The sequence below is a fragment of the Ornithodoros turicata genome, chromosome 2, assembly GCF_037126465.1.
Source record: "Ornithodoros turicata isolate Travis chromosome 2, ASM3712646v1, whole genome shotgun sequence".
In the NCBI taxonomy this organism is placed as follows: Eukaryota; Metazoa; Arthropoda; class Arachnida; order Ixodida; family Argasidae; genus Ornithodoros; species Ornithodoros turicata.
The window spans coordinates 25,493,037-25,519,145 of NC_088202.1; the positions used below are offsets into that span (position 1 = coordinate 25,493,037).

General features: G+C 47.1%; 2 protein-coding genes across 2 annotated transcripts in view; one reads left to right on the top strand and one right to left on the bottom strand.

Moving 5' to 3' along the window:
- Positions 1-26,109, bottom strand: part of LOC135385248 (uncharacterized) — an 87,475-nt gene that overhangs the window by 25,280 nt on the left and 36,086 nt on the right. Inside the window, exons 4-7 of the mRNA XM_064614453.1 lie at positions 24,063-24,404; positions 20,447-20,577; positions 5,701-5,884; positions 4,962-5,114 (exon numbers count right to left, since the gene is read on the bottom strand). Coding sequence (XP_064470523.1) covers positions 4,962-5,114; positions 5,701-5,884; positions 20,447-20,577; positions 24,063-24,404 — 810 coding nt within the window. The remainder of the gene's footprint in view (positions 1-4,961; positions 5,115-5,700; positions 5,885-20,446; positions 20,578-24,062; positions 24,405-26,109) is intronic.
- On the top strand, positions 45-4,281 carry LOC135386409 (uncharacterized protein K02A2.6-like). The gene has a single exon (XM_064616324.1). It carries the CDS (start codon positions 205-207, stop codon positions 4,279-4,281), a length of 4,077 nt encoding a protein of 1,358 aa, XP_064472394.1. The 5' UTR covers positions 45-204.

The following is a 26,109-nucleotide window of genomic DNA, read 5'->3' on the forward strand; positions in this document are numbered from 1 at the left end:
AGGCTGCGCACTTTGCCATAAACGTTTTTGGTTGTCACCTGCTTTACTGTGTGCGTGTCGTCTCCCTGATGCTCCGCTACCCACGCAAGACTACAACAACTGGCGACGAAGACATTCGGATTCAATTACCTCCAGGTAGGCGAGCACCGCACATCCATTGCTCAATTCAGGCAGTTAAAAGCAAGTAAATAGCAGCGGAGAAAGATGTCGGCCAGGGTAGGAAGATTGCTCGAGTTTGACCAGTCTCACGACAACTTTAACTCCTACATGGAACGATTTGAGCATTATGTGACAGCAAATGATATTTCAGAAGACAAAAAGAAAGCAACGTTCCTCACAGTGATAGGTGCAAAGACATATGAAGTCCTAAAGAACTTAGTCGTTCCGGACGTGCCAGGGAATAAATCCTACCGGGAGCTAAAAGGCCTCTTGGAAGAGCACTATAGTCCAAAACCGTCTATAATTGCAGAACGCTGCAAGTTTAATCGACGTTGCCAGGAAGCGCATGAGAGCGTTGAAGACTTCACATTAGCCCTAAAAGAACTCGCCAGAAAGTGTGAGTTCGATTCGTTTCTGAACGACGCATTGCGTGACAGATTAGTTGCAGGCTTGAAGTGCGAAGAAACGCAAAGAGCACTTTTTGCCATGGACGACTTAACGTTTGAAAAGGCGTGTAAGACGGCACGAGATAAGGAACAGGCCGCAAAACAGACCAGCCAAATGCACCAGCGATTCCCGCCAGACGTGAACATGGTTAGATTAGATAGCACGAAGACAGCGAACGCACAGCGCCAGAGAAAAACTGGTAAAGCACAAAAGTGTTATCGATGCGGTAAATTCCACGACCCAAATCAGTGTTGGTACAAGGAATATCGCTGTTCGTCATGCTCAAAAGTTGGACACTTGAAGAAAATGTGTCGGTGCAGCAACAATCGGCGGAGAAATGTGAAAAAGGTCGATTGTGTAGAAGAAAGCGTTGAAACCGAGTCAAGTGATGACGCCTTCATGGTATATTCTGTGACCGCTAAAGCTAAGGGATATAGTGTCATCGTCTCAATCGAGGGACAGCCTGTTTCCATGATAGTAGATACAGGAGCATCTGTATCGATTATGCCAAAGCAACTCTACGAAGAGAGATTCAAAAAGCTGCCGTGCCAGCAAACTGAAGTAGTACTGCGAACCTACGCAGGGGGCAAACTGACAGTCGTCGGAAAGCTTCAGGTCAACGTGCAGTACGAAGGACAGAGCAAAATACTCCCTATCGTTGTCGTTGACGACTGCGGCGAAGACCTCCCATTGCTTCTTGGAAGGGATTGGCTGCAAACACTAAAACTCAACTGGAATGGGTTTCTTCACTACGCATCAAAAGACCCTGCAGTCATCGAGTTGCAAACACTTAAAGACAAATACAGCAGTGTATTTCGTATGGCGCCCTGCGTAGTTCGTAACTTCGAGGCACAGGTCGTGGTCAAAGAAGCTTCGCGACCAGTGTTCTGTAAAGCCAGGGCAGTTCCATTTGCGCTGCGCGAGCAAGTCATCAAGGAGCTTGATTCTTTAGAAAAGGAAGGGATCCTGAAGCGTGTATCTCACAGTGAGTGGGCCACACCACTTGTTTGTGTGCCGAAGAAGGACGGGCAAGGCCTTCGATTATGTGGCGATTATAAAATCACCATAAACCCTGTATTGAAGACGGACCATTACCCGTTGCCACATCCCGAGGAACTATTCGCCAAACTTGTAGGAGGCAACGTGTTTTGCGTGCTGGACCTCGCAGCGGCTTACCAACAAGTAAAGTTGAGTCCGGCGTCGAAGAAACTACTGACGGTCAACACTCCTCTAGGCCTGTTCGAATACCAACGGCTTCCGTTTGGGATATCCAGCGCGCCAGCGATTTTTCAGGCCCTCATGGACCAAGTACTAAAAGACATTCCGAAAGTCGGATGCTATATTGATGACGTGATCATCGCAGGGAAGGACTTGGTCGATTGCAAGAAGACGCTGGAAGAAGTGCTACTGAAACTTCAGGAACACGGTCTAACGATAAAGGAAAAAAAGTGTCAGTTCTTCCGGTCGTCTGTGACGTACCTCGGGCACCAGATCACTAGCCAAGGCATCTTCCCGACAGACACGAAGACGAAGGCAATCGTCGAAGCACCGGAGCCTTGCAACAAGACAGAACTTCAGGCGTACTTGGGCCTACTAAATTTCTACGGAAGATTCCTCAGAAATGTATCTACGGTCGCGGCACCTCTCTACGAGCTCCTAAAAAAGGACCAGCCATGGAGGTGGACACCAGCGTGCAAGAGAGCTTTCGAAGACACAAAACAGCTTCTCGTGAAAAGCAAATGCCTCGTCTACTACGACGTTCGCAAACCGCTTGGACTAATTTGCGACGCGTCAGCCTACGGCGTGGGAGCCATTATTTTCCACATCATGAGCGACGGCAGCGAAAGACCAATCGCCTTTGCGTCCCGCACGTTGACAGCCTCAGAGAAGAACTACGCACAGTGCGAAAAAGAAGCACTTGCTATTATTTTTGGACTCAAACGTTTCCATCGCTACTTATATGGAAGACATTTTGTAATTTATACCGACCACCAACCGTTACTTGGAATTCTCGCGGCAAACAAGGCGATCCCAGCTTTAGCAGCGGCAAGGATACAGCGCTGGGCGCTCACGCTTTCTGCTTACTCATATGCTCTGCGATATCGTAAAGGTCAAGACATGCAAGCCGCAGACGCATTATCTCGGCTTCCCCTAGCAAGTCAAAAGTGCGACCCCCCACCAGAATGTCTAGCATTCTTCAACGTCTCCCCAATCACCGCAAAAGATATCGCGGAAGCTACGAAACGTGATAAGATCATCAGTCGTGTCGCGGACTACACGCTGAACGGATGGGCCGCATCGTTTGATGAACAGTATCGACCGTTCTTCGCACGGCGAGACGAATTGTCATTGGAGCAAGGGTGTGTTACTTGGGGGACACGTGTCGTCGTTCCCGAACAGCTTCGGCCAGCGGTTTTGTCCATACTTCACGAGGAGCACCCAGGCATTAACCGAATGAAAATGTTGGCCAGGAACTTCGTATGGTGGCCAGGTCTCGACAGCCAAGTCGAAGAGCAAGTTCGTAAATGTCGAATCTGTCAGGCTGTTCAAGCTGGCGTGCCGACAGTTCCGCATCAGCCATGGACATACCCAGCCAGGATTTGGCAAAGGATTCATCTAGATTTCGCAACACACACTTCGGTCAACCTGTTAGTTGTCATCGACTCGTATTCAAAATGGGTCGAGGTTTTTAGCATGAAGTCGACCACTACCACAGCAACAATTGCAAGGCTACGGAAGCTTTTCTCAGCCTACGGCTATCCTGAAGAAATTGTAAGTGATAATGGACCACAATTTACCTCGCAAGAGTTTCAAGCATACATGCAAACTCACGGGGTGAAACACACCAAGACGCCACCATACCACCCGTCATCTAACGGTGCCGCGGAGCGCCTGGTACAGACGACAAAGAAGACACTACGAAAGCAAGTCCTTCAGGACCACAACTCTGGTCAGGTTAGACCAATCTCTGAACGTATCGACAGCTTCCTCATGGCGTACAGGAATACGCCGTCTACAGTAACTGGTAAGACACCAGCCGAACTTTTTCTAAAACGTACACCACGTACTATATTATCGCTACTTAAACCAAGCTTCCTAGATGATATGCGCAACAATCAAGGCATTGATCACCAGAAAAGTTTGCATCGCCGCAAGCCCAGATTGTTCAGTGAGGGACAACCAGTCTACGTTAAGACCGTACGAGGAGAAGGTATCGCCTGGGAAGAAGGGACAATTGTGAGTGTGGTTAGCCCTGTGACGTTTGTGGTGAACGTAAACGAACAGGACCGGTTTGTGCATAGTGATCATCTGCGATGTCGATCAGTGTTTCCAGAGACCTTTGCAAAGCATAAGGTGCCAGTGACAAGTACCAGAGCTCCGAGTCCATCTCCCCAGCAGCCGCCGGATGTAGCTGACATCCACCGTCGCGATATTCCGTCTACCCCGCCTCCGGACAAGCAGGCGGCGACCCCGGAAAGGACCCGGAACCCCTCAACTCCGCGTTCCCAGAGGTCACCCAGTGGACAGCCTGCAACGCAAGACGCTGGGAACGATCAACTTGGATTCCCCTCCACATCAGCTACAACGCCGCAACACGAGACACCAGTCATCCGCACAAGTTCCCGCGTTTCAAGACTTCCCGACCGCTACCAAGCACCAGACTTCAGAAAATGAAAAATGTATGTCAGTACATGCTCATGTAATTACTAGTTATGTTTGATGCCTCAAAAGTAAGGGGGAAGGAATGTGATAACGGAATGTGATAACGGAAGACCGACCTTGATAACTGTATCTGAGGGCACCCAACAGAGGGCACCGCCCCGTGTGTTGAGTTGATAAAAGGCTGCGCACTTTGCAATAAACGTTTTTGGTTGTCACCTGCTTTACTGTGTGCGTGTCGTCTCCCTGATGCTCCGCTACCCACGCAAGACTACAACAAGTGGTTTTGTCCGACAGGATGCCCAAAGAGAATTCCAACTATGCACCACTTCAGGGCCGCAGGTATTTGACATCGCGGACAGCAGATAATACAGCCGAGGGTACAGTTAGTTATTCCACCAAAGGTACCTCGAATCTATAGCTTGGAATACTCAACGGCGAGGACAATTGCGTGTGTTTCTCTACCATCGTAGAGACCGCCGTACACGGGCTACCGGACGGACCTTGTAGGGTAGCAGGAGTGGTCGTCGTATTAACCGTTTCTTCCGCTGTCCTTATATTTCCCGTCTACCAGTGCATTTCCCACGACCTCATCGCCTCGTAGCTAAGTGTACAGCGGGCGTTAGTGCGTTCACAGTTTTGAGTCAGTAGTGCAATTGGTCAGAAACTAGTGGGGTACGACAGGCAGTAGTTACCTATTTGCGAGTCCTGCGCTATGAGCCATTCTGTGGTAGTGATTTTACCGTTCTCGTCACTGAACATACTAATGGAAAACTCAAACGCCTGTTCAGTCTTGTTCAAGCTGGCGTCCGCAACGAGTTTGATTTCCTTTGTTGGTGGCGGTGGTTCTGCAACGGACAAAGAAATATAGCAGTGAAGTGTACAATAAGGATTGAATTCGTTGTCATTCGAAAATAAGGCTGCGTCCAAATCTTTGCCAATACGACATTCTGCAGCGATAATCGGAAGTGGCTCAAACTCTAACCAACTTCAGGGGTAAGTCGTCGTCGTCTTATGTTTAGTCTGGATCGCTTTCAGACTGGTACGAAGCAGACGTAGCCTTACTTTCAACCTCATTAATAAAAAGTATTGTCGTCAATACATGGTTACCACATCGAGAATAAAATTTCGCTGCTATACACTTCCAACAAGCAATCTTTTTTTTTTCGCCATATCTAAAACATTTTGGAAACCGCATATCAGTCGCAGGCAGCAAACCACCAGTGAATCAAGCGAGTATAAACTTATCCACGCATCAGCCTTTCTAATCCATTTTCTCTCGCATCTTCACGGTCACCTAGAAGTGACACTAGAAAAGCTATGATCGTGCATTATTTATTTGTTCAGCAGTGTCTATATGTACACAGGAGGTACGTAAAATCACTTTTACGACTCTGTCCACCGTTTTAGTTAGAGTCTAGACTTCTGTCTTACCGCTTTCTGGCATGACACATTCCCTCTTATCAATGTGTAGTCCAAAGGTGCCAACGTCCTCGTAGTGGGGGAAGAGCGTAAGCGAGTAGGTGTCTCCTCCTTTGCCTCCTCCCACCGAATAGCTGCACTCTTCGTGACACGAAGTCTGGATGTTTACTTCGTGAGTCACTTTCTCAAGCCCTGCCTGAAAAAGAATCCACACTGTGGGTGCCTTCTTCACATTTCCTGCCAGGGTTGGTTATCGAAAATAATGGTGTTTGCGTTTCTCTTGCCGGTAACTAAAGAATTCAATTTTCCGTTACTGCTTCCGTTACCGTTTCCAAACAATATTCGGTAGCGGTTTCCACGTCGGTAGCGGTCAGCGAAAATGTTTCTGTTTCTGTTTGAGGTTCCGTCAAAATTTCGGTATTTAACATTTCATTTTTCAGTAACAGACACTTCTTTGTATTGTCGACTTCCGGATGTCACTTCGTGGCAGCTTTTTTTTTTTTTTTTGACAGATCCCGCCTGTTGTCGCAGGCTTTCCCAGATGTCGCATGTTCGCGTGGCCCTTTCCAAGCGCCAGAAATTTGCTAGCTATCACTTTTTTTTTTCGCATGACCTCTATACAACCGGGCAGCGGGTTGCCCAACTATATCCGGTTTCGCCACTGCGCACTGCGAGAGTGGTGAGGGTCCGCCGTTGGCAGGCACTTCGAAATTCCCGTGGGTTAGCAGACGACGAAAGACGACGACGCGGGACCACGATGTCCCTAGTGTGATCCAAGCGCCTCAAACCGCTACACTCCTGCCACTCATGTTCCTGTGGCAACGGTTACATGGTCCAGTGCAGGCGAGACCTAGCAATTTGCGAGGGCTAGGTCGTCTGAAAGGATCACCCGAATTCACAGTACGTCATTCTTCAAGAAGTAACATACAGAAGAGGTATGGGGTTTTCTCCGACCACGTATACACTGTACACACTAAGGCACCAAGTTGGCAGAACATAGGTACAAACTCGAGCACAGCCAAAACCTCGTTGCGTGTTGTCGGCGTTGCGCTTTCGTCCGGATTGTGTTATTTGAGCATCCCGAGAAGCTTAGTGAGGCCCCTTGCTGGGTCCTCTTTTGCATGAACTATTCTCAAAGTCGACATGCATTTCGACATTAAAGGGGCCGTAAACAGGTATACAAGGTGTGCATTTCTCTGTGTTATATTGTTCTAACTTAGGCCGTGAAAGCTCCTTGTAATTACTAGCGCTCAAAATCGAAAGGATCTTCCATACCGATGAAATGTTCACTGCACCCCTTTCGTTTTTTAGCTCCGCCCTGCGCTCTAACTCTACGTCAGTTTGACGCGGCGCCTTCTTCATCAATTACGATGAATGATTATGACTTCAGGTATGATTTTATTTCACTTGCGGAAACTGACTAGATGAATGTGAGACTTGTTCTGTCACTGCAGTGCTGTAGAAGATCTAGACCACATTCTTTTACATTGCCTAGGCTACCAACCTTCCCGAACCGTACTCTCCGGATACCATGACGACGTGGACTTTCGTCCCCTTTCTCTCACAAAATTGCTTTGTCCCTGGCCACATCCAGCCCACCAACGCTCTGCCCTCAAAGCTCTCTTCACCTTTCTGGATAGGACTCCGATCCTTATTGTGAAGGGGCTCATTATTTCATTCCCCGCATCACCGCCAGCAATGGGGTAGAGTATCGCCCCGGGCGATGAAATTTCAAACGCTATCTTCAAACGGAATCGGAAGCGGAATCGAGCCGTTCAGGCTTGATTCCGTTTCCGGAAACCAACCCTATTTTCTGCAACCACTGTCTTTCTTCAGTGAAACTCCACTCGTAGTTCTTGCGACGTAAGCTTGTTCCAAAAAGTTCTACTCTTGTACTTCATTCAGAACAATTTCGTAAAGAGACACCACATGGGGAGGTGATGGTGGGTCTCCTAGACTGCCAGAAGTAGGTAGACTGTGTACGGAATGACCATTGGTTCGAATGCACTGGTATTGTAACACAGAAAGAATTTATAGATACGCCTCATTATGCGATGCTGACTGCGATGTAAGTGGAACGAGATATTTTACGTCAATGGAGGTTACATACCGATTTGTAGCAGGAGTTGTTCCACTTTAAATCGTATTTGCGACCAGAGCAGCGTTGTAGGACATGCAAGAGAAGGACTTCGCAGTCACACGACAGGGCTATTATAACAGTCTGGTGCGCACGCATATCCAATATGACCTGTACTGCTGCGCTCGCAGTGGATTGCAGTTCTGGCTGGCGATACCGGAGAATATGCATCTCGTCGAGGTATATCTCTACGCGTCACGGGCAAATCGGAGCTCCCCTCGTGCGGCGATGATTCATCAAAGAAATGCGGGTCGGGGACGTTCCCGTAATAAATTTCCTTCGCCAATCTGGTGCGGTGGCGTGACGTAACCAAGACGTTTGTATTGACATCTGTAGGATGGCGCAAGCGCAATGCTTGCCACATTACGTTTAAAGAATAATACTGCCCTCTCCCAGAAAAAGAAGAGCAGGCACTCACTGCTTTGTCTCCCTCCCCGACGAACATTGGAACGTGGATTTGATTTTTGATTAGAGTGGGATTGCAAGTTATGTTGACTGTTTCGAACAATGTGCATCATCTGCGCGAAGTTGTTGGATATACCAATGTGTTGCGTTGGCATTTCACACGCTTGCACGTGCAGTCTTGCCGTGTTGATTGGGCACTTGGTAGAACTCGCAATACGGGTACGTCCCATTTTCTGCATTTTCAGTCAATATCGAGTGTACAGGGGCAATATGGGGCCCATATTGCCGACATTTCAAACTTGGCAATAATGGGCCCATATTGCCAAGTTTCAGCCATTGTGCGCAAAATCCTTGCAAAACGGGTCCCATATTGGACACGTATCGCCAATGCCTAGCCAATATGGGTATGATATTGTGTGCTGCATGGGCTTGTGGCACACCAAAGAGAGAAAAAAGACACTTCGCACTTTTTCCTGAAACGTACAAAATGCTAGGATGAATATTTCTTTTTATACTTTTTCTTTTTTTATTTTTTTATTTATTTATTTTTGCTGTGTGACCCTGACAACTTTATTTCCATGGTGATGAGTGGGCTAGAGTATTATCGCCAGGGGTGATACTCTACCCTGTTGCTGGCGGTAATGCGGAGAATGGACTAATGGGTTACCCCAAAGCGAGGACCGAAGTGTCCAAAAATTGAAGAAGTGCGTTTTGCGCAGACCGTTGGTGTACTGGACTTGACCATGGGCTAAGCACTGTTGACGCAATGAAAGGATGAGAGGCAAGCGGACTCAGAGGCACTTCATGTGTGGTTCTGAAAGGTTGGTAGTGCGGACATTGGAGAAGAATGTCCTCTACATCTTCCATGTTACCGCAGTGACGGCATCTGGGAGAGCCAACTTGTCTCAAGCCACAAAGTCAAGCTGTAAAAAACCACATTGAATCGCATTCGATGAATTAATGCAGCATCTTGACGAGTGGTTTTTGTAGCAGTCGATTCAGTCACTGTCAATTTAATCAATTCAATTCAGACAATGTCAGCCGTCAATTGGCGGGAAGCCACGGGTCGGGTGCCACGAGATGTCGAAGAATGGAACTACGGTCTTCTCTCAGCTGTGCCATGCTCGTTCGTCTTCTATAGATGAGAGCTGCTTCTACGACGCCGTCAGCCTGTTCACAAGTTCAAAATGGGCGGGAACCCACTGGAGAACTAGCCTGTGTCCCGCTTCGCACACATGCTGCTAAGCATCTTGATTTGCAGTGTCAGTTTCGGTATTGACTTAGACAAGGCAATGACAGGGAGAAAGTATTTCAAGAAGATGGGGCAAGGTCTTCCCTCGTCATTTGTGGGTGGGCGTTACCTGCTTTCTTAACTGCAAGTACCGCAAAGTGTCGAGAGGCCGCTCGAATGTGTTAAGAGCCATCTGCTCTTCTGGTAGTCGTCTCTGTTACGCGACGAATATTAACTTGAAATTGCGAACACTGAACTACGCAACAAGGTCTCGGACATGAATCCCAGTGTGAGAAAACGCTGCACGGAAACGTTTTTCTCATGGAGTGCTACTGACTCAATATGGCGCAGCGCTTGGAGTCTCGTCGTTAGATGCAAAATCCTATATCCCCGACACTCAAAATTTTGTACGATTTATTTTAGTTACTTGCAATGTTACGGAATAAATGCGTGAACAACGCAGGAGATTCTAGGGGAACGCAAATTGCGTGGTGTATTCGTGAAAAGGACAAAGTTCTCCTGAATCTGAAGCCAGTAGTCAACACTTGCTTCACGCCGGTATTTATAAGAACAGCTTTATCTTAAGATGGTGAAGGGTGAGTCCCAATGGCTCCCACAGACCTGTGTCAGTGTTCCTTCCATTGCTTTATCTGACAGGGAGCTGACGTACCTCGACACGTGTAAAAGTAGAAAGAACCGGCAGGTGGCCAGAAGCGTTTAAGCAGCTGGTACGACAAATTCCATTAAAGTGTTGGAAGTTAGCGCATGTTTTGTGTTCCTTCTTAAGTCCTCGTCTTATAGCGCTCAGCAGCAATATGCTCCCACAGGTCGCCGCAGAGTGGCCCATAAAAATATTGCCGCCCTGCCCCTCTCCCCCCCTCCCCGGTTTCCCTCGTCGCGACGCCTACCGCGAAGGTGTCGCACCTGGTAACAGGCCGTTAATTGTTTGTCATGTAGTATACCGAATATAATAAGAAATAGAAACGGAGGAGTACGTGTAACAAGACCGTCTACATTATGGCTACCGTTGATGGTACATATTTATTAGAAGCATGTACACCACAATATAAAAGTACGAAAAGGTGCAATGTTATTTCTTCTTCAAGAGTGACTAGACCATATGCGGTACAGTTATAATTTCCCAAAACATACTGGATCGACTCTTCGGTCACATTTTCCGTCCTCTCTTCTTGTAGTCCATATCCAACGAATAATAGTCCACAGTTTACGTGAACCCGTACGAAACGCACATTCAAAGACATCACACCGACGACGAGTCGTCACGTCTGCCCCAAAGGCATCGGTTACATTTTCTCAGGCTTCGCTCGTGCACAGGTTTGAAAGCAAAATGACACATATAATACAGAACTTCAGCAACACATATTCAAAGTTGCTCCCATTTGTGCGCGGGTTTATGTCGAAAACCAGGACGGGAGGCTACCTCAACCACCTGGACGAGTTGAAAAGAGAAGCTAATTGCCGATGGCGCTGTCATCATCTTGTGTGACGATGAGAGCATAGAGTTTTGTTTTCAAACTAGAGTGAAAGCCGCGAAAACGTCTAGGTTTCGACACTCATAGGAATAATTTGCCGAAGCGAATTATCATTCCTTTCGAAAAACAAGTTGCGCTCACGACCTCAATGGTAATTGTAAATTGCGGGTTTCACGTAAACGCGGGTGAACGTACAGTGACGCCTGTGCGACTGGTGTGTGGAACCACACGAGACCGTTCTAACGGTCACATTAAAACATTTCGTCAATGTAGTGCGTACGCTATGCATTCATGCTAGAAGGTACCAGGGTCATTCTGGTGGTATAGTAGGCCACTCTGATATGAATATCAAAAGCTGCATGCAAGTCTAATGTGCACATCGGCACAACCCGACAGTACTAGAACCACCCAAGTGTCGCACCAGACAATTTTGGTGTACACGTCACAAGCACCACACGAGAGCAGTGTTAACGCCAGGAACACCTGAAAGCATCAGAAGAATTCTGGTATTCTGATATATATATTCTTATATATATATATATCTATATAAGAATACCAGAATTCTTCTGATGCTTTCAGGTGTTATCTGTATATCTATATATCAGTATATATATAAAGAGAGGAAAAAAGCCATTAAAAAATAAGAAAAATGACGCTAGATGTGTTTGAAATTCAAACTTACAGATTAAGATGGCTTCTATGGCTGCACGTAGAAAAACAGATACTCATGGAACGATGCGACAGCACCAGAGGGCACGTGTTTCGCCGTGTTTGCGGCTCGTCAGCCCTGGGTAGCTGCATCTCCACCAGTTATGTCGGGTTTATATATATAATGTAGTTATATATAATGTAGTTATGTCGGGTTTATTTATATAATGTATGTTTATAAGTCCCAAACGTCGCCACACCAGCATTGGACAGCTGTTTCGGCCTTATTGGGCCTTCATCAGCAATGCGTAGGTGGGCGACGTTTGAGCGAGTGGCGTCGGAAGGTCACGTGGAACGTGATGTCCTCCCGTCAGGTTGTCCTCCCGTCAGATTGTCCTCCCCTGACGGGAGGACATCACGTTCCACGTGACCTTCCGACGCCACTCGCTCAAACGTCGCCCACCTACGCATTGCTGATGAAGGCCCAATAGGGCCGAAACAGCTGTCCAATGCTGGTGTGGCGACGTTTGGGACTTATAAACATATGTTCAACGTGCAGCCAAAGAGCCTATGCTATTTTTTTTTCACTATATATAATGTATATATATATATATATCTACGAGGGGCGTTCAAGGCAAACCGGGACTTTTCATTTTTCGCTAAAGTAAAATGAACTTAGAGGCGAGAAATTAGTTTTATTTCAACGTAATCTCCAGCGGCACTAATGCACTTGTCCCAGCGTTTCACGAGAGCTTGGATGCCAGCAGCGTAGAAATTCTTACCGGCGCGTAGCAGCCATGATCGGCCGTATTCTCAGGGCAGCAACTCCCGTGGCAGCAACTGCCAGCCAAGTTCCTGTAAGGTGCCTGTCATGAGATGTGCGGTATGCAGGCGTGAATTGTCGTGTAGGAGGTGGACACCTTTGGTGATGAGGCCCGGCTTTCCGCAACTGGAGGTTTTCATGAATTATAGTGTTCAACGTTCCCACAGAAAGGTCCGTCTTTCGAGCCAGTTCGAGACACGTTATCCCTCGATTCTTGAGGATCGGGCGCTCCACAAGTTGGATGTTCTGAGCCGTCCCGGCCGGGATCGCCTGATGATGCACTGATGATGATCGATGCACTGATGTACGGCCGTCTCGGAACCGTTTGCACCACTCAAACCCTTTGCTGCGGCTAAGTGTATCGTGGCCATACTGAGCCTGAAGTCTTCTGTGAATTCCAGATGACTTTACGCCTTCATTCACGAGAAACTTCATGACAATTCGCTGTTCGATGTGCACGCTCACCTCGTTGTCGGCCATGTTGTCCAGCACGTGTCTTCTGTTTTGCACAAACTTTGGACCACCACGTGGTGAACGCGGAGGCCTGTCGCGTGTGAAAATGACGGTAGCGCGAGCCATTTGTACACTCAGGAGACAGAAAGTCCCGGTTTGACTTGAACACCCCTCGTATATACAGGGTGTCCACGCTAAGTGTGGACAGATTTTTGAAAAATATATCAATCACTTTTTCCGAGATGAAATCAATTGCAATACAGCATATGCTGAAGGGCACTCCCTAGGGGGGGCATTAACATACTCCTAAGGCAATGTCTTAATTAACTTTCAATAATTAACTTTTTAATTATAAAAGCTACGAAACCGCTCCAATGAGAACATCTGATCTCTTCGGTCACTAGATACCAAAACCGTTTTCAGAACAAAAATCCGTTCGGTAGATCGTCCGCAAAAAATTCGTGAAAGAACGCCATTTTTTTTATTTGGTTCATTGCGCATCTTCAAAGAAGCGGCTTTCCTTTACCCCCAGTGTGACAGAGTGAAAGAGCACAGTGCCGCCTCATGCGTCGAAGATTAGCTTTAACTTGTGGAAACAAAACAAAAACACAAATCTGTCGGGTGACTCTATGGCGACTGCCCTTATCTTGGGCTGCATTTTCTGTTTTCTTTTAATCTTTTTCCAGGACGCAAGAGGCGATAGTGTGCTCTTTCATCCTCTCGTATTGGGGGCAAAGGAAAGACGCATCTCTAGAGATGCGCAATGAATAAAATAAAGAAAAATATGGCGTTCCTTCACGAACTTTTTGCGGACGATCTATCAAACGGATTTTTGTTCTGAAAACGGCTTTGGTATCTGGTGACCGAAGAGATCAGGTGTTCTCATTGGAGCAACTTCATGGCTTTTCTAATTAAAAAGTTAATTATTGAAAGTTAATTGAGACATTGCCTTAGGAGTCTGTTAACGCCCCCCTAGGGAGTGCCCTTCAGCACATGCTATATTGCAATTGATTTCATCTCGGAAAAAGTGATTGATACATTTTTAAAAAATGTGTTCACACTTAGCGTGGACACCCTGTATATATATATATATGTATATATAAAGAGGGGAAAAAGCCATTACAGAAACAAGTAAATGACGCTAGACGTGTTTGAAATTGAAACTTACAGATTAAGATGGCTCCAAAATTCCCGTCATACATAAAGGGTACGAACCATTTCCTGCAAATAATTCCGGATATCGAAGTTCCGACCGGTTCCCTACTTGTAACCGTCGATGTTATCTCATTGTACACGAATATTCCTCACGATGACGGCATCTATGCCACTGTCGTAGCATATGAAAAAAATTCCGAAAAACCGTGCGACTCTGCTGTCGTAGAAACATTAATTTCTCTAATACTCACTGGTAATAATTTTGAATTTGACAACAGGCATTACATTCAAGTTAACTGCAATGCTATGGGCACAAGGATGGCCCCAAATTGTGCAAATATCTTCATGGGTGATCTAGTAGAACGGTTCCTTGGCACCTGTCAACTTAAACCTCGAATTTTTAAGCGGTTTTTGGACAACATATTCATGCTGCGGCCACATTCCGAAGACTTCTTCTTGTCGTTTATTGAAAGCTTCGGTAACGTGCACCCCACAATAAAATGCACTCACGCCTATTCTAGAGAGAGCATAGAGTTTCTAGATGTCCATATAAGCATCTCCTATTGGCACCCTCATAACAAATCTGTACCGAAAACCGACTGACTCCGAACAGTACCTATCGTTTCACAGCTGGCATCCCCGACATACTAAATTGGCCATCCCCTGCAGTCCTCCGTTACTTGCGCATTTGTTCCCAAGATGATGAGCTGGGGCTAGATTTTGAACTTTTCGCTATCCCGTAACGCTCGCTAAACGCTCGTGCTCCCCGGTTGACGGCCAATGCGCGTGACGGAATGAGCGCGCAAATTTTGAAAAATAGCTATAACGATCGCTATGTGCACATCAAGATTGAGCCCCTGGACGCAAACCTTAACGATCTTCAAAAGACGCTGGTCAGCCGAAACTTTCCCTAGGATCTTGTGAAGGACGCGATATGTAGAGCCCGCCGAACTAATCGCAGTGAACTTCTAAAAAACTCAACACGCCCTGAACGCCCCAAGGGGGTTAATCTTACAGTCACCATCAATGGCACGATCCCTAACCTTAAAAACATACTGAAACGTCATCACCCAATTTTAACACAGTCGAAGCGCCTTGGAGAAATAACCCAGAACCGCCCCGCATAGCATATCGTCGTACAAGGAATCTTCGAGACCACTTAGTCAGCGCAAAGGTCAATAAGCCACCTCTTACAACCGAAGGCTGCTACCCATGCAGCGGACGAAGATGCCAAATTTGTACTGTAATGCAGACTGCAGACAGGGTACGAAGCACAAACAGCAACTTCCAAGTAAAAATGTAAAGTGCTTCTGACTGCAACTCATCTAACGTAATATATCTATTGGAATGCACCGCATGCAAAGCACAGTATGTTGGCCAAACTACAACATCATTCCGAATTCGTTTTAACAATCACAAATCCGATATTACAAAGAAACCAAATCTCCCTGTGTCGCCTCATTTCAATCAAACGGGCCACTGATTCAAGGACATCCGCGTGTACAACTTACAATCTGGTTTCCCTCAGAGCGCAGCAGGCAGCAGCGTGAATCATTTCTATTCCACAAATTCCAGTCCACAATAAACGAAGACCCCGGCGTATTGTCTACAGTTCGCAGCCTTAGTTCGTAGACCAAGTCCCCCGACCCTCTTTGGTTCGTTCTGCCGTCTCTCTTTTTATGATTTCAGGTTTATCAAACGATCAAGGAGAACTCTCCTGGAAGACAGCCAACACCCTGCAAGTACTCAATGAACGAAAAGCAACAATGCTCCTGCAACATCACCAACGCCGCTCCACGTGCACTGTTCCCCTCTCATTACCCCTTTTCCTTGTATATAAGCCCTTGTCACCTATTTCCAGGTTTAGTCCTGTTGTAGGCAGCGCTGACTGCCGAAACGTCGACCCTTAACTATAAATCTATTTCTAGTACCCCCTCAATTATTAATATAATAAAACTAGCATCCGTTTTTAACCCGTATACGGCCTCCCAAGTCTCTTCATTTGATCGTGCACTCCCAGCCAAGTGCAGCTGTTTCGTCCTACTTTGGACTCGTCAGCCTGGTGTAGGGAAGTGACACGATCTTGGGTCGGCGCTAACAGTGCGTCTCGGCGAGACGTCAATGTTCCACGGTGAGAGCGCCACCTCTTGAGGCCGCTCTGCAAGCCAGCAAGTACATATACAAAGTGAAAATAGCCGAAGCTCGGTAGCTGCACGTTGAGCATATATTTACAATTTGATCGTGCACTCCCAGCCAAGTACAGCTGTTTCGTCCTACTTGGGACTCGTCAGCCTGGCGTAGGGAAGTGACACGATCTTGGGTCGGCGCTAACAGTGCGTCTCGGCGAGACGTCAATGTTCCACGGTGAGAGCGCCACCTGTGGAGACCCCTCTGCAAGCCAACAAGTACATATACAAAGTGATAGTAGGACGAAGTAGGACGAAACAGCTGTACTTGGCTGGGAGTGCACGATCAAATTGTAAACATATGCTCAACGTGCAGCTACAGAGCTTCGGTTATTTTCACTTTGTATATGTACTTGCTGGCTTGCAGAGCGGCCTCCACAGGTGGCGCTCTCACCGTGGAACATTGACGTCTCGCCGAGACGCACTGTTAGCGCCGACCCAAGATCGTGTCACTTCCCTACGCCAGGCTGAGGAGTCCCAAGTAGGACGAAACAGCTGTACTTGGCTGGGAGTGCACGATCAAATTGTAAACACATGCTCAACGTGCAGCTACAGAGCTTCGGCTATTTTCACTTTGTATATGTACTTGCTGGCTTGCAGAGCGGCCTCCACAGGTGGCGCTTTCACCGTGGAACATTGACGTCTCGCCGAGACGCACTGTTAGCGCCGACCCAAGATCGTGTCACTTCCCTACGCCAGGCTGACGAGTCCCAAGTAGGACGAAACAGCTGTACTTGGCTGGGAGTGCACGATCAAATTGTAAACATATGCTCAACGTGCAGCTACAGAGCTTCGGCTATTTTCACTTTGTATATGTACTTGCTGGCTTGCAGAGCGGCCTCCACAGGTGGCGCTCTCACCGTGGAACATTGACGTCTCGCCGAGACGCACTGTTATCGCCGACCCAAGATCGTGTCACTTCCCTACGCCAGGCTGACGAGTCCCAAGTAGGACGAAACAGCTGTACTTGGCTGGGAGTGCACGATCAAATTGTAAACATATGCTCAACGTGCAGCTACAGAGCTTCGGTTATTTTCACTTTGTATATGTACTTGCTGGCTTGCAGAGCGGCCTCCACAGGTGGCGCTCTCACCGTGGAACATTGACGTCTCGCCGAGACGCACTGTTAGCGCCGACCCAAGATCGTGTCACTTCCCTACGCCAGACTGACGAGTCCCAAGTAGGACGAAACAGCTGTACTTGGCTGGGGGTGCACGATCAAATTGTAAACATATGCTCAACGTGCAGCTACAGAGCTTCGGCTATTTTCACTTTGTATATGTACTTGCTGGCTTGCAGAGCGGCCTCCACAGGTGGCGCTCTCACCGTGGAACATTGACGTCTCGCCGAGACGCACTGTTAGCGCCGACCCAAGATCGTGTCACTTCCCTACGCCAGGCCGACGAGTCCCAAGTAGGACGAAACAGCTGTACTTGGCTGGGAGTGCACGATTGAATTGTAAACATATGCTCAACGTGCAGCTACAGTGCTTCGGCTATTTTCAGTTTGTATATATATATATATATATATATATATATATATATAGAGAGAGAGAGAGAGAGAGATACTCATGGAACGATGCGACAGCACCAGAGGACACGTGTTTCGCCGTGTTTGCCGCTCGTCAGCTCTAGGTAGCTGCGCATCGTTCGGAATTGGAAAACCAGGGGTCGCTTAGCGAGCAGTCTACACCTGGGAGGGTGACTGAGCACTCCTCAATGCCGAACGATGCGCAGCTACCTAGAGCTGACGACCCGCAAACACGGCGAAACACGTGTCCTCTGGTGCTGTCGCATCGTTCCATGAGTACCTGTATCTCTGCGTGCAGCCATAGAAGCCATCTTAATCTGTAATTTTGAATTTCAAACACGTCTAGTGTCATCTACTTGTTTTTTTAATGGCTTTTTTTTCCTGCATTATAATTCACTGGCTTGCACTGTGGCATTGAGGAGTGCTCAGTCACCCTCCCAGGCGTAGATCGCTCGTTGAGTGACCCCTGGTTTGCCGATTCCGAACGATGCGTAGCTACCCAGAGCTGACGAGCCGCAAACACGGCGAAACACGTGTCCTCTGGTGCTGTCGCATCGTTCCATGAGTATCTCTTTCACTGCGTGCAGCCATAGAAGCCATCTTAATATGTAATTTTGAATTTCAAACACGTCTAGTGTCATGTACTTGTTTTTTTAATGGCTTTTTTCCCTGCATTATACATGTATATATCTATATATATATATATAAACAGGGTGTTCCAGCTAAGTGTGTACAGAATTTTAAAAAAATATATATATAACACTTTTTCCAAGATGAAATCAACTGCAATATATCATATGCTGAAGGGCACTCCCTAGGAGGGCATTAGCAAAGTCCAAAGGCAATGTCTTAGTTACTTTCATTAATTAACTTGTTAATTATAAAAGCTACAAAGTTGTCCCAATGAGAACATCTGTTCCTTTCGGTCACCTGATATCGTAGCCGTTTTCAGAACAAAAATCCGTTTGATAGATCGCCCGCAAAAAATTAGTGAAGGAACGCCCTGGGTGTGCGTAACGCATCGAAAGCGTCGCGTGCCCCGCATGCAAGCGCATTTATTAGAAACCTCCGGGTTCGCTGCCACGGGCTTCCTGGCAACGCGGAATAACGGGCACGGAGTGGCTTTTTCTGTAGTTTGTGGACCGCTTCACGATCTCCCTCGGGGTCGCGACCCACAGTTTGGGAACCATGTATCATCGCTCGCTATCGTTAAGGATCGAAGCCCGATTTTGTCCAGAAAGGTCAAAACTGCTTTAAGCGCAGAGCGATGGTGGACTGGATTCGGCCAGGGTGTAAGCCATTTAGCCATAAGGGGCGAGAGTCCAGCTGACTAACAAAATTGGAGAGCGCGGTTCGGGAAGGTTTGTAGTGTGGGCAATGAAGAAGAATGTGTTCCAGATACTCTAGAGCACCGCAGTGACACCATCTGGGTGAATAAACTTGTCTCAAGCGGTAACGCCACTTAGCTATAACAGCCACATTCAGTCGCATTCGGTCAATTAATGCAAGCCCGTTTTAAGCGCAAACTTTATTTAATATCCCATTTCCGCGCAAAGTTCAGCTAATATAGCCTTTTTCGTAAGAATAAATGTTCATCTTGCAATCGTGCCGTTTTTGTTTCTTGCAAAATTGTGACTTTTTTTTTCTTCTTCTTCAACGACATCCGTAGGATTAGCAGTGTTTTAATAGCGGATTATACCCCTGTCATACGTACTAATTTGGTGTCACTTTCAGCGAGTACACTTGGAATAAGTGTCATTCTTTACGAGTCACACGGCATCTTATAGTGACACTAGATGCAAAGTACACTTACGATGAAGTGAGTTCGCCAAACTCACTTCACTTTGCCTGCCACAATCAAGTACGTAGCCTCCACGCCAGGGATTGCGTAACAAAAAGCTTATTTTTGGAAAAGGAAAGAAATAACCCAATCGGAATTTATTTTTGGACAAATTTGTTAAAACAGCGTTGATTTATATAAGAAAGACGTAAGAATGTTTTGGCGTGATTTACCGGTACTCTCGTTCACAGACTGCACAGTAGAGTTCGTAGTCCTCTTCGCGGCAGCCATATTTGTTGACCTTGCACGGTGGTTATGTGTTTCCGACGAAATCGCGAAATACTCACAGTGAAGCAGTGAATAATGGAAGACAAAAAAGACAGGGCGTCGTGGTCTCAGATAGAAACCTATGCTATCATAACATCGGAGGACCAAGCCAAACGCGAAAGTGTATGTTGACGTCGCGGGCCAATTGCACGCGCACGACATAGTAAAGCCCACCAAAGAGGTGAAGAAGAAGATTGAAAATTTGTCAAATAAATATACTTGTGTTGGTTCGCAACAATTATACTTATGACGTTAAGTCGACTACAACTGCGAAGAAAATCTTTATGAAATGTTTCTGGACGTAAGAAAAATGATTTTACCAAGAAAGTATGGTGCACTCCCCGAAGTTAGGTGGGAGTTCAAGCGCGCCCATTGTCATCACCATGACTGCTTAGTGACACGTAATTATGCCGTGTAGCACGAGCGTAGTGAAAGTGACATTACAGGACAGAGTGCACTTCAAATAAGGTACACTAAAATAGTACGTCTGACAGGGGTATTAGTTTCTATTTCGGTCATGGATCAAAAAAGCGTACTATAATATGTGCTTTGTGTCGTCCGAGAAGATATGTCCACCGAACAACACTCACCAATCCTCCAGTAATTTCGACTCTGTAGCCTTCCGGAACGCTGTCGTTTGCGAATGGCAATTTCCACGTGACGGTGACCGTGTTCGGGCTAGGGGTGCACTGCACATTGAAGTCTCTCGTAGGCTCCAGGTCTGCAACGAGACATCGCACACCATAACTCTCGATGTTGTGGTTATGAATTAGGACCTTAGACTTGTGGCAGTAAGAGTTGCGTTTCAACTGCACGTGGTAGAAAAAAAAACGCATTAGGCGCCCAAATGAACACATCCGAAAGGAAAGTAAATAATGGAGCAATTGTCCGCGAAAAGGGAATCAGCTTAAACTTTCACACCTTGCGGATGTGATCAAGCCACGTGGCATGTCTATGGCACTTGTTCCTTGTCGTTATACGCCAGACCCGATGTCACATTACTGGAGAAAGCCAGTGAGAATGGTTTTAACACGCGACATTATAGGAACAATGAAGATAATATAACTATAATATACTACTATAATATAAAGGAGCATTGCGGCGGGCCCCATAATGATGCTGTGTTTGGCTGCAGCGCGTTCTGGATAAAATAAAACAAGCTGCTAAAGAACACGGACCGCAAGTGTACTGCGCGCTCCCGAGGCTTCAGCTCTGAACAGCTTTGATAAATCCACCACGCATTGACTTGATGGGAGAGGTGCCAGCGGGTTCTAAAACGGGCGCGCAGAACCCTGTCGATGAAAATACTTCCCCTGTTCCCATGATAATCATGATCCGGTGCTTCCGGTATCACCTTGCTGCAGCAACCCACGAAGAGACCATACAGGTGCTCCTTTAAAGGTGGACGTGTCCCTGAGGAAATTGTTGAGAATCATCTTGCCGTCCGCACACATCCGTTCATTCTCCGTCCTTTAGTCATTTTGTTCTCCTCCGGAGAAATGTATTCCGAATAGGACTATACTGTCGCAATGATTTGTCCTTCTAAAATTCTGACTTGCTTCAGGGACCTGTCGACCCCAGCTACCTTCTCAAATCTGATTGGACTGCAATCTTCCAGGAAGATGTTTAGGTCATCCAGGAGAAACTTGGTCGATGCAAAAATACTCCAAAAGCCGGGAGACGACATAACTGGACAAAAAAGTAGAGAACTCCGACTCAACATAACAAAATAACAAGTTTTACTCAGACGTTTCGTCCGTCATGCGACGGACCTCATCAGTGCCAAACTGGATGAGAGATCGTACAACCGGTCGCCATTTAAGGAAATGGGAGTATTGTTCGGGAAGGGGGCCACGGTTTTTTTTTACAAACCGAGGGGTCTCCACGTATGTGCCACGACTCTAGAAGCTTCCTGGGTCCCCGAATCACAGTAGTAGGCATGACTAGTTCAGTGCACGTCGTCCTCATGAGGTGACGCAATCCGGCTGTCCAGGTACATCTCAGAACCACTTCTTGGGGGCTCCCTGGGTACTCTGGCTTCACGCCATCCAGTCTCTGTTTTAAACCATCTTGAATTCTTCGTTTGCTCGTTGCAGACACACGGGGCCTACTTCACTCTCTGGAAAGCCCGTCTGGACACTTCTGGAACTTCTCCAGAAATGGAAATCTTCAGACACGAAGAGCATCGGTGTATCATTATCATCACGCCTTGCTGCGTCCAACGGGTCTCCGCTGGTTCACCTCCGTTGGTTCATTCAGAGAGGTTCACCGTGATGAACCGATCACTTCCGTCTTCCGACAGGCTTTTGGCGAGTTGAGCGAACGTGTCTTTCACATTTGGTCCACTTTCTTCAACATCAGTCCTGTCGAGGTTGAAGTCCTGTGCAACTTCGTCGTAGCGAGCTCCAAGTTTCGAAAGCGTATCTTCATTTTTCAGAGAACATGACGCCTCGTCATCGACTACACCATTGCTCATTGCCTCTTGAACCTCGCCAGGCTTCGCAGCAAAGCGTAACTCTTCAGGTCTGCTGCCGTCAGAGTTAGCTTGCGTCACGACTATGTTGGAGCATAGATCTCTGCACAGTACCGGGCTCTATTCTCGGGCTCTCGTTGTTCCTGCGGAATGGAGGTCATTGCAGAAAGCTATTAAGCACGGAGTGAATTGTCTTGTCTCTAAGGTCAAGCTTGCTCCCAGAATCAAAGTCCTTCAAAACAGCCGAGCTATAGGCTCGAGAACTATTTCGTAAGAGTGGTCCTCTGCCAGACGTTTTTGACCCAAACGTAGGAAGCTCTATCATGCGTGGCCTATACACCTGTCGCAGTCTACATGACTCACTGAAGAGTCTGTCGCCGCTCGGGCTCGTACTATGATTGCGATGTGGTATTCAAGGCGTCGATCGCAAGACTTACATTCGCTCTCCAACAGGGATAGATTAGTGAGAGCTTGGATAGCTTCATTCAGTTCAGTCAATCTTGCAACTTTCAATTCTTAAACCGCAAGCTTCGGTCTCAGCTGGGAGGTATTCAGTGAGGTTGCGGTCCGTAAAGTCGTACTGTCGAGCGACAAATAGCACGTACCCTCTCCAACTCTTCTAAATCGTCCATTCTGATGCCGTTCAGTTCAGTCCAAACCTTCCAGTCCAGATCGGTACGACCTTCGTCAGTAATTCTTGAAACTCTCCATCTGTCATCTCGCAATAAAGTTGTTGTTGTTCCTCCACGCTTTCAAAAGACGTGAAAGTGCACGAGGGAGGAATGAGGGTATTTTGTGACGTGGATAATCCCATGCAGTCCGTTGTCAACAAATGGCATCTTCATCCATAATAGCGGTGCAGGTGTGATAATGCCGGTTAACGTTGTATTGCCCCAGAACCGTGTCGTCGTAAACAGTTGTGGAACTTACTTTTTGCATCAGAGAACGAAGCTTGGGAACTGAATAGTTTTCATCACTCACTGGTTCATCTTCAGTAAACTGGGGGAATATGTTTACTAAGAAAAAAAAAAAGAAAAGGAAAGGTCAGCCAGCAGTGGACTGGTCCTGCAAATGTGCCGTACACGGCTATCATGGGAAAGAGAGGCTACGTTTCTTGCCGAAATGTTGTAAATGTTTTGAACTGGTGTTACATGCATTGCAACTTGGTAGGAAAGATTGTAACAATAAGGGACAATACAAATAAGGGACTAGAAGGGTAACTGAAGATGGTTCCGTGCAGGAACGTGACATACACCTAAGGCGTAAAATTTATGATTTTCTTACTACAGTGAACCCTCGCTATTATGACCATGGTCGTTCCTGAAAACTTTGGTCATAATGCGGAATTGTCATATTAACGGGGGGGATTTGCAGAGGTTACACTGCATTGTTCCCCAGAAGTATGGTTGTAAAGCGCGTATGCCAGATTATCGGGGGTCATATTAACGAGGGTCCACTGTATATTCCCGCCTTATGTAATATCTCAGAAGGGGTGCTTAATATAATAACAAATGAAATGAAACGAAATGAAATGGAAGTGTTCACGATTGTATTGGGCAGAACGTGCTTCAAGGCTGCTTGTACACAACAGTTACCACTAGAGGCTCATAGCAGCGCGCATTACATTCAACAATGGGAGGAGTCCCATTTTGACAAAAAATCAAACGATCAATAGTTAATGTAGCCGTTGAAACATTCGTTCACAATGTTCTGTAGTGCATTGCAGATCTTACCAACTGGCGGCATCCGGAAGCAGAACGGTATGTATTCGCCAACCACCTTCTTATCCCTTCCGTCTTTCGTTGGATCTTCGTTATAACCAGCGAGCCAAACCCAGTAGCGCTCCAACGGCCTTACTCCTGACACAGTGAAGCTCTTCTCGGGCGCAATACGATCTTCCCTGCAGTGCGTGCCGGGATTATCGTTGCAAGTCTTCACTGGGCAGATTTGATACACGTATCCGTCCAGAGGGCCGTTTAGAACATCAGGAGCGTCCCACACTGCTGTCACTGCCAGTTTTCTGTCGTCGTCCTGTTTAAACTGTGATATTTTGAAGTTCTTCGGTAAGGATGGCTCTGAAAATGTGAGACATCTGATTTTTTCAGCATGTAATATAATTTATTATTGGACTACCGCCTCGCAAATTCATTGTGGTTCGCGCCGAAAACTTAGCCCGGACGATAGACGACGCAACGGGAACCGTGGACACGGAGCACTAGATAAACGAGTTTCAGAGTACCGTCAGCCTTTTTCCTCGCCGCCGCGATGGTCATTGGCCGAATTCACCCACATGACCGTGCTCCAGTATCCCTTCCATTTACGTATTTATTCATTTGGTTATCTCTTGTACATGTAATGATGCCATAGATCACTGACCCTGTTGATGAAAGTATTCCACTCTGACGTGTGTTTTTAAGTCAAATTAAAGTATAACTGAACTTATATTATCCCTATCTAAGAATACTTATTTCGCTTTCTAATTCTCTGTGTCCGTATATATGTTACACACAGCAATTTCTGTACCATCCAGCGTCGTCTGCACAGGTAATCTCACGCGGGCCCAATTTGCGTGGAAGGGAAACGGCGGCGTTGCCTTGTTACGTGAGGGGAAGCCAAGTCAAGCTAAGCGGTTGGCAGTACTCTGAAACTTGTTTTTCTAGTGCTCTACGTGGACGCGGAATCGCTTATGACATGTTACTCAACATGACTCCTCCCTTCCTCCTTCTACGGCTCTGCGTACGGGATATCGCTTGGGAAGACGCTGGCAGCTACCTGCCGGCACCCTGCATACTTTAAGAGCATGTGACTGCGCAACTGCTAGACGAAGACTGCCAAGTAAACCATAACGCCTGCGTGTTTGGTAGCTGAGGTTATCACGTGTCTGCGGAAGAAGGACGGCGAGGATTCTCCTGTCCCCATTCGCACTATTTCCGCGCCCTTCGTTGCTAAGAGTAAGCGTTCGCAGTGTTTCAGCCCTTTTCAGGGCGTAGCAAGCATCCTTGTGCACATCTAGATTAGGCTACTAGCTAAAGACAGTGTATGTGGATGATTGTCCCTTGTCACCTGGACCGGGCTTCGACCGAAGACGAGCGTGCAGGGCAAAATTGAGGTACCCATGCAACCGGACGGAATCTCTGAAGAGAATTCCTCTATGGAAGTAAATAAGTCATCTCATGCTAAATGCCGCCGTGGGGGATCTGTAGACGGCACCGTGAGAGGCAGTGAGCCGGATGACAACATGACGGAAATAAAGGAAATAATTGGACGCACCGAACGTATTGAAGGCGACGAAGGCTTCATCACGATAGTTCACGAGAAACACCGAAAGGCAGGGATCCCAGTTCGACAAGCACACCTCAATGTTTTTGCTCTGCGTGCCCACCCTAACGTGGTAGCCAATGATGTAATAACCGCCACCAAAGAGTACACTCGGACCCACCGAATTGCTTAGATGGCAGCATGATAATAACAGCCACCCTGAATCCACCCGAAGGTCTCGCCAGCATCGCAGTGAGAACCTGCGTGCCTGAGTTGCACGAGAAAATCATCGGGAAAATAAGCGACCTACAGCTACAGTATTCGGAGGAAGAGCTCTTAGACTTCTTGCGCGCTGAAGGTGCCGTAGACGTACGTCGACAACGTGTGTTCCACTCAACAGAAGATGGTGACATCAAAGTCAACAGTTCGGACAGCATCAGAATAACATTCGTGCCTGACATAAAGATGCCAGAGCAGGTCACTCTGGGTTTGAACACATACCACGTCGAGCATGGAGGACGG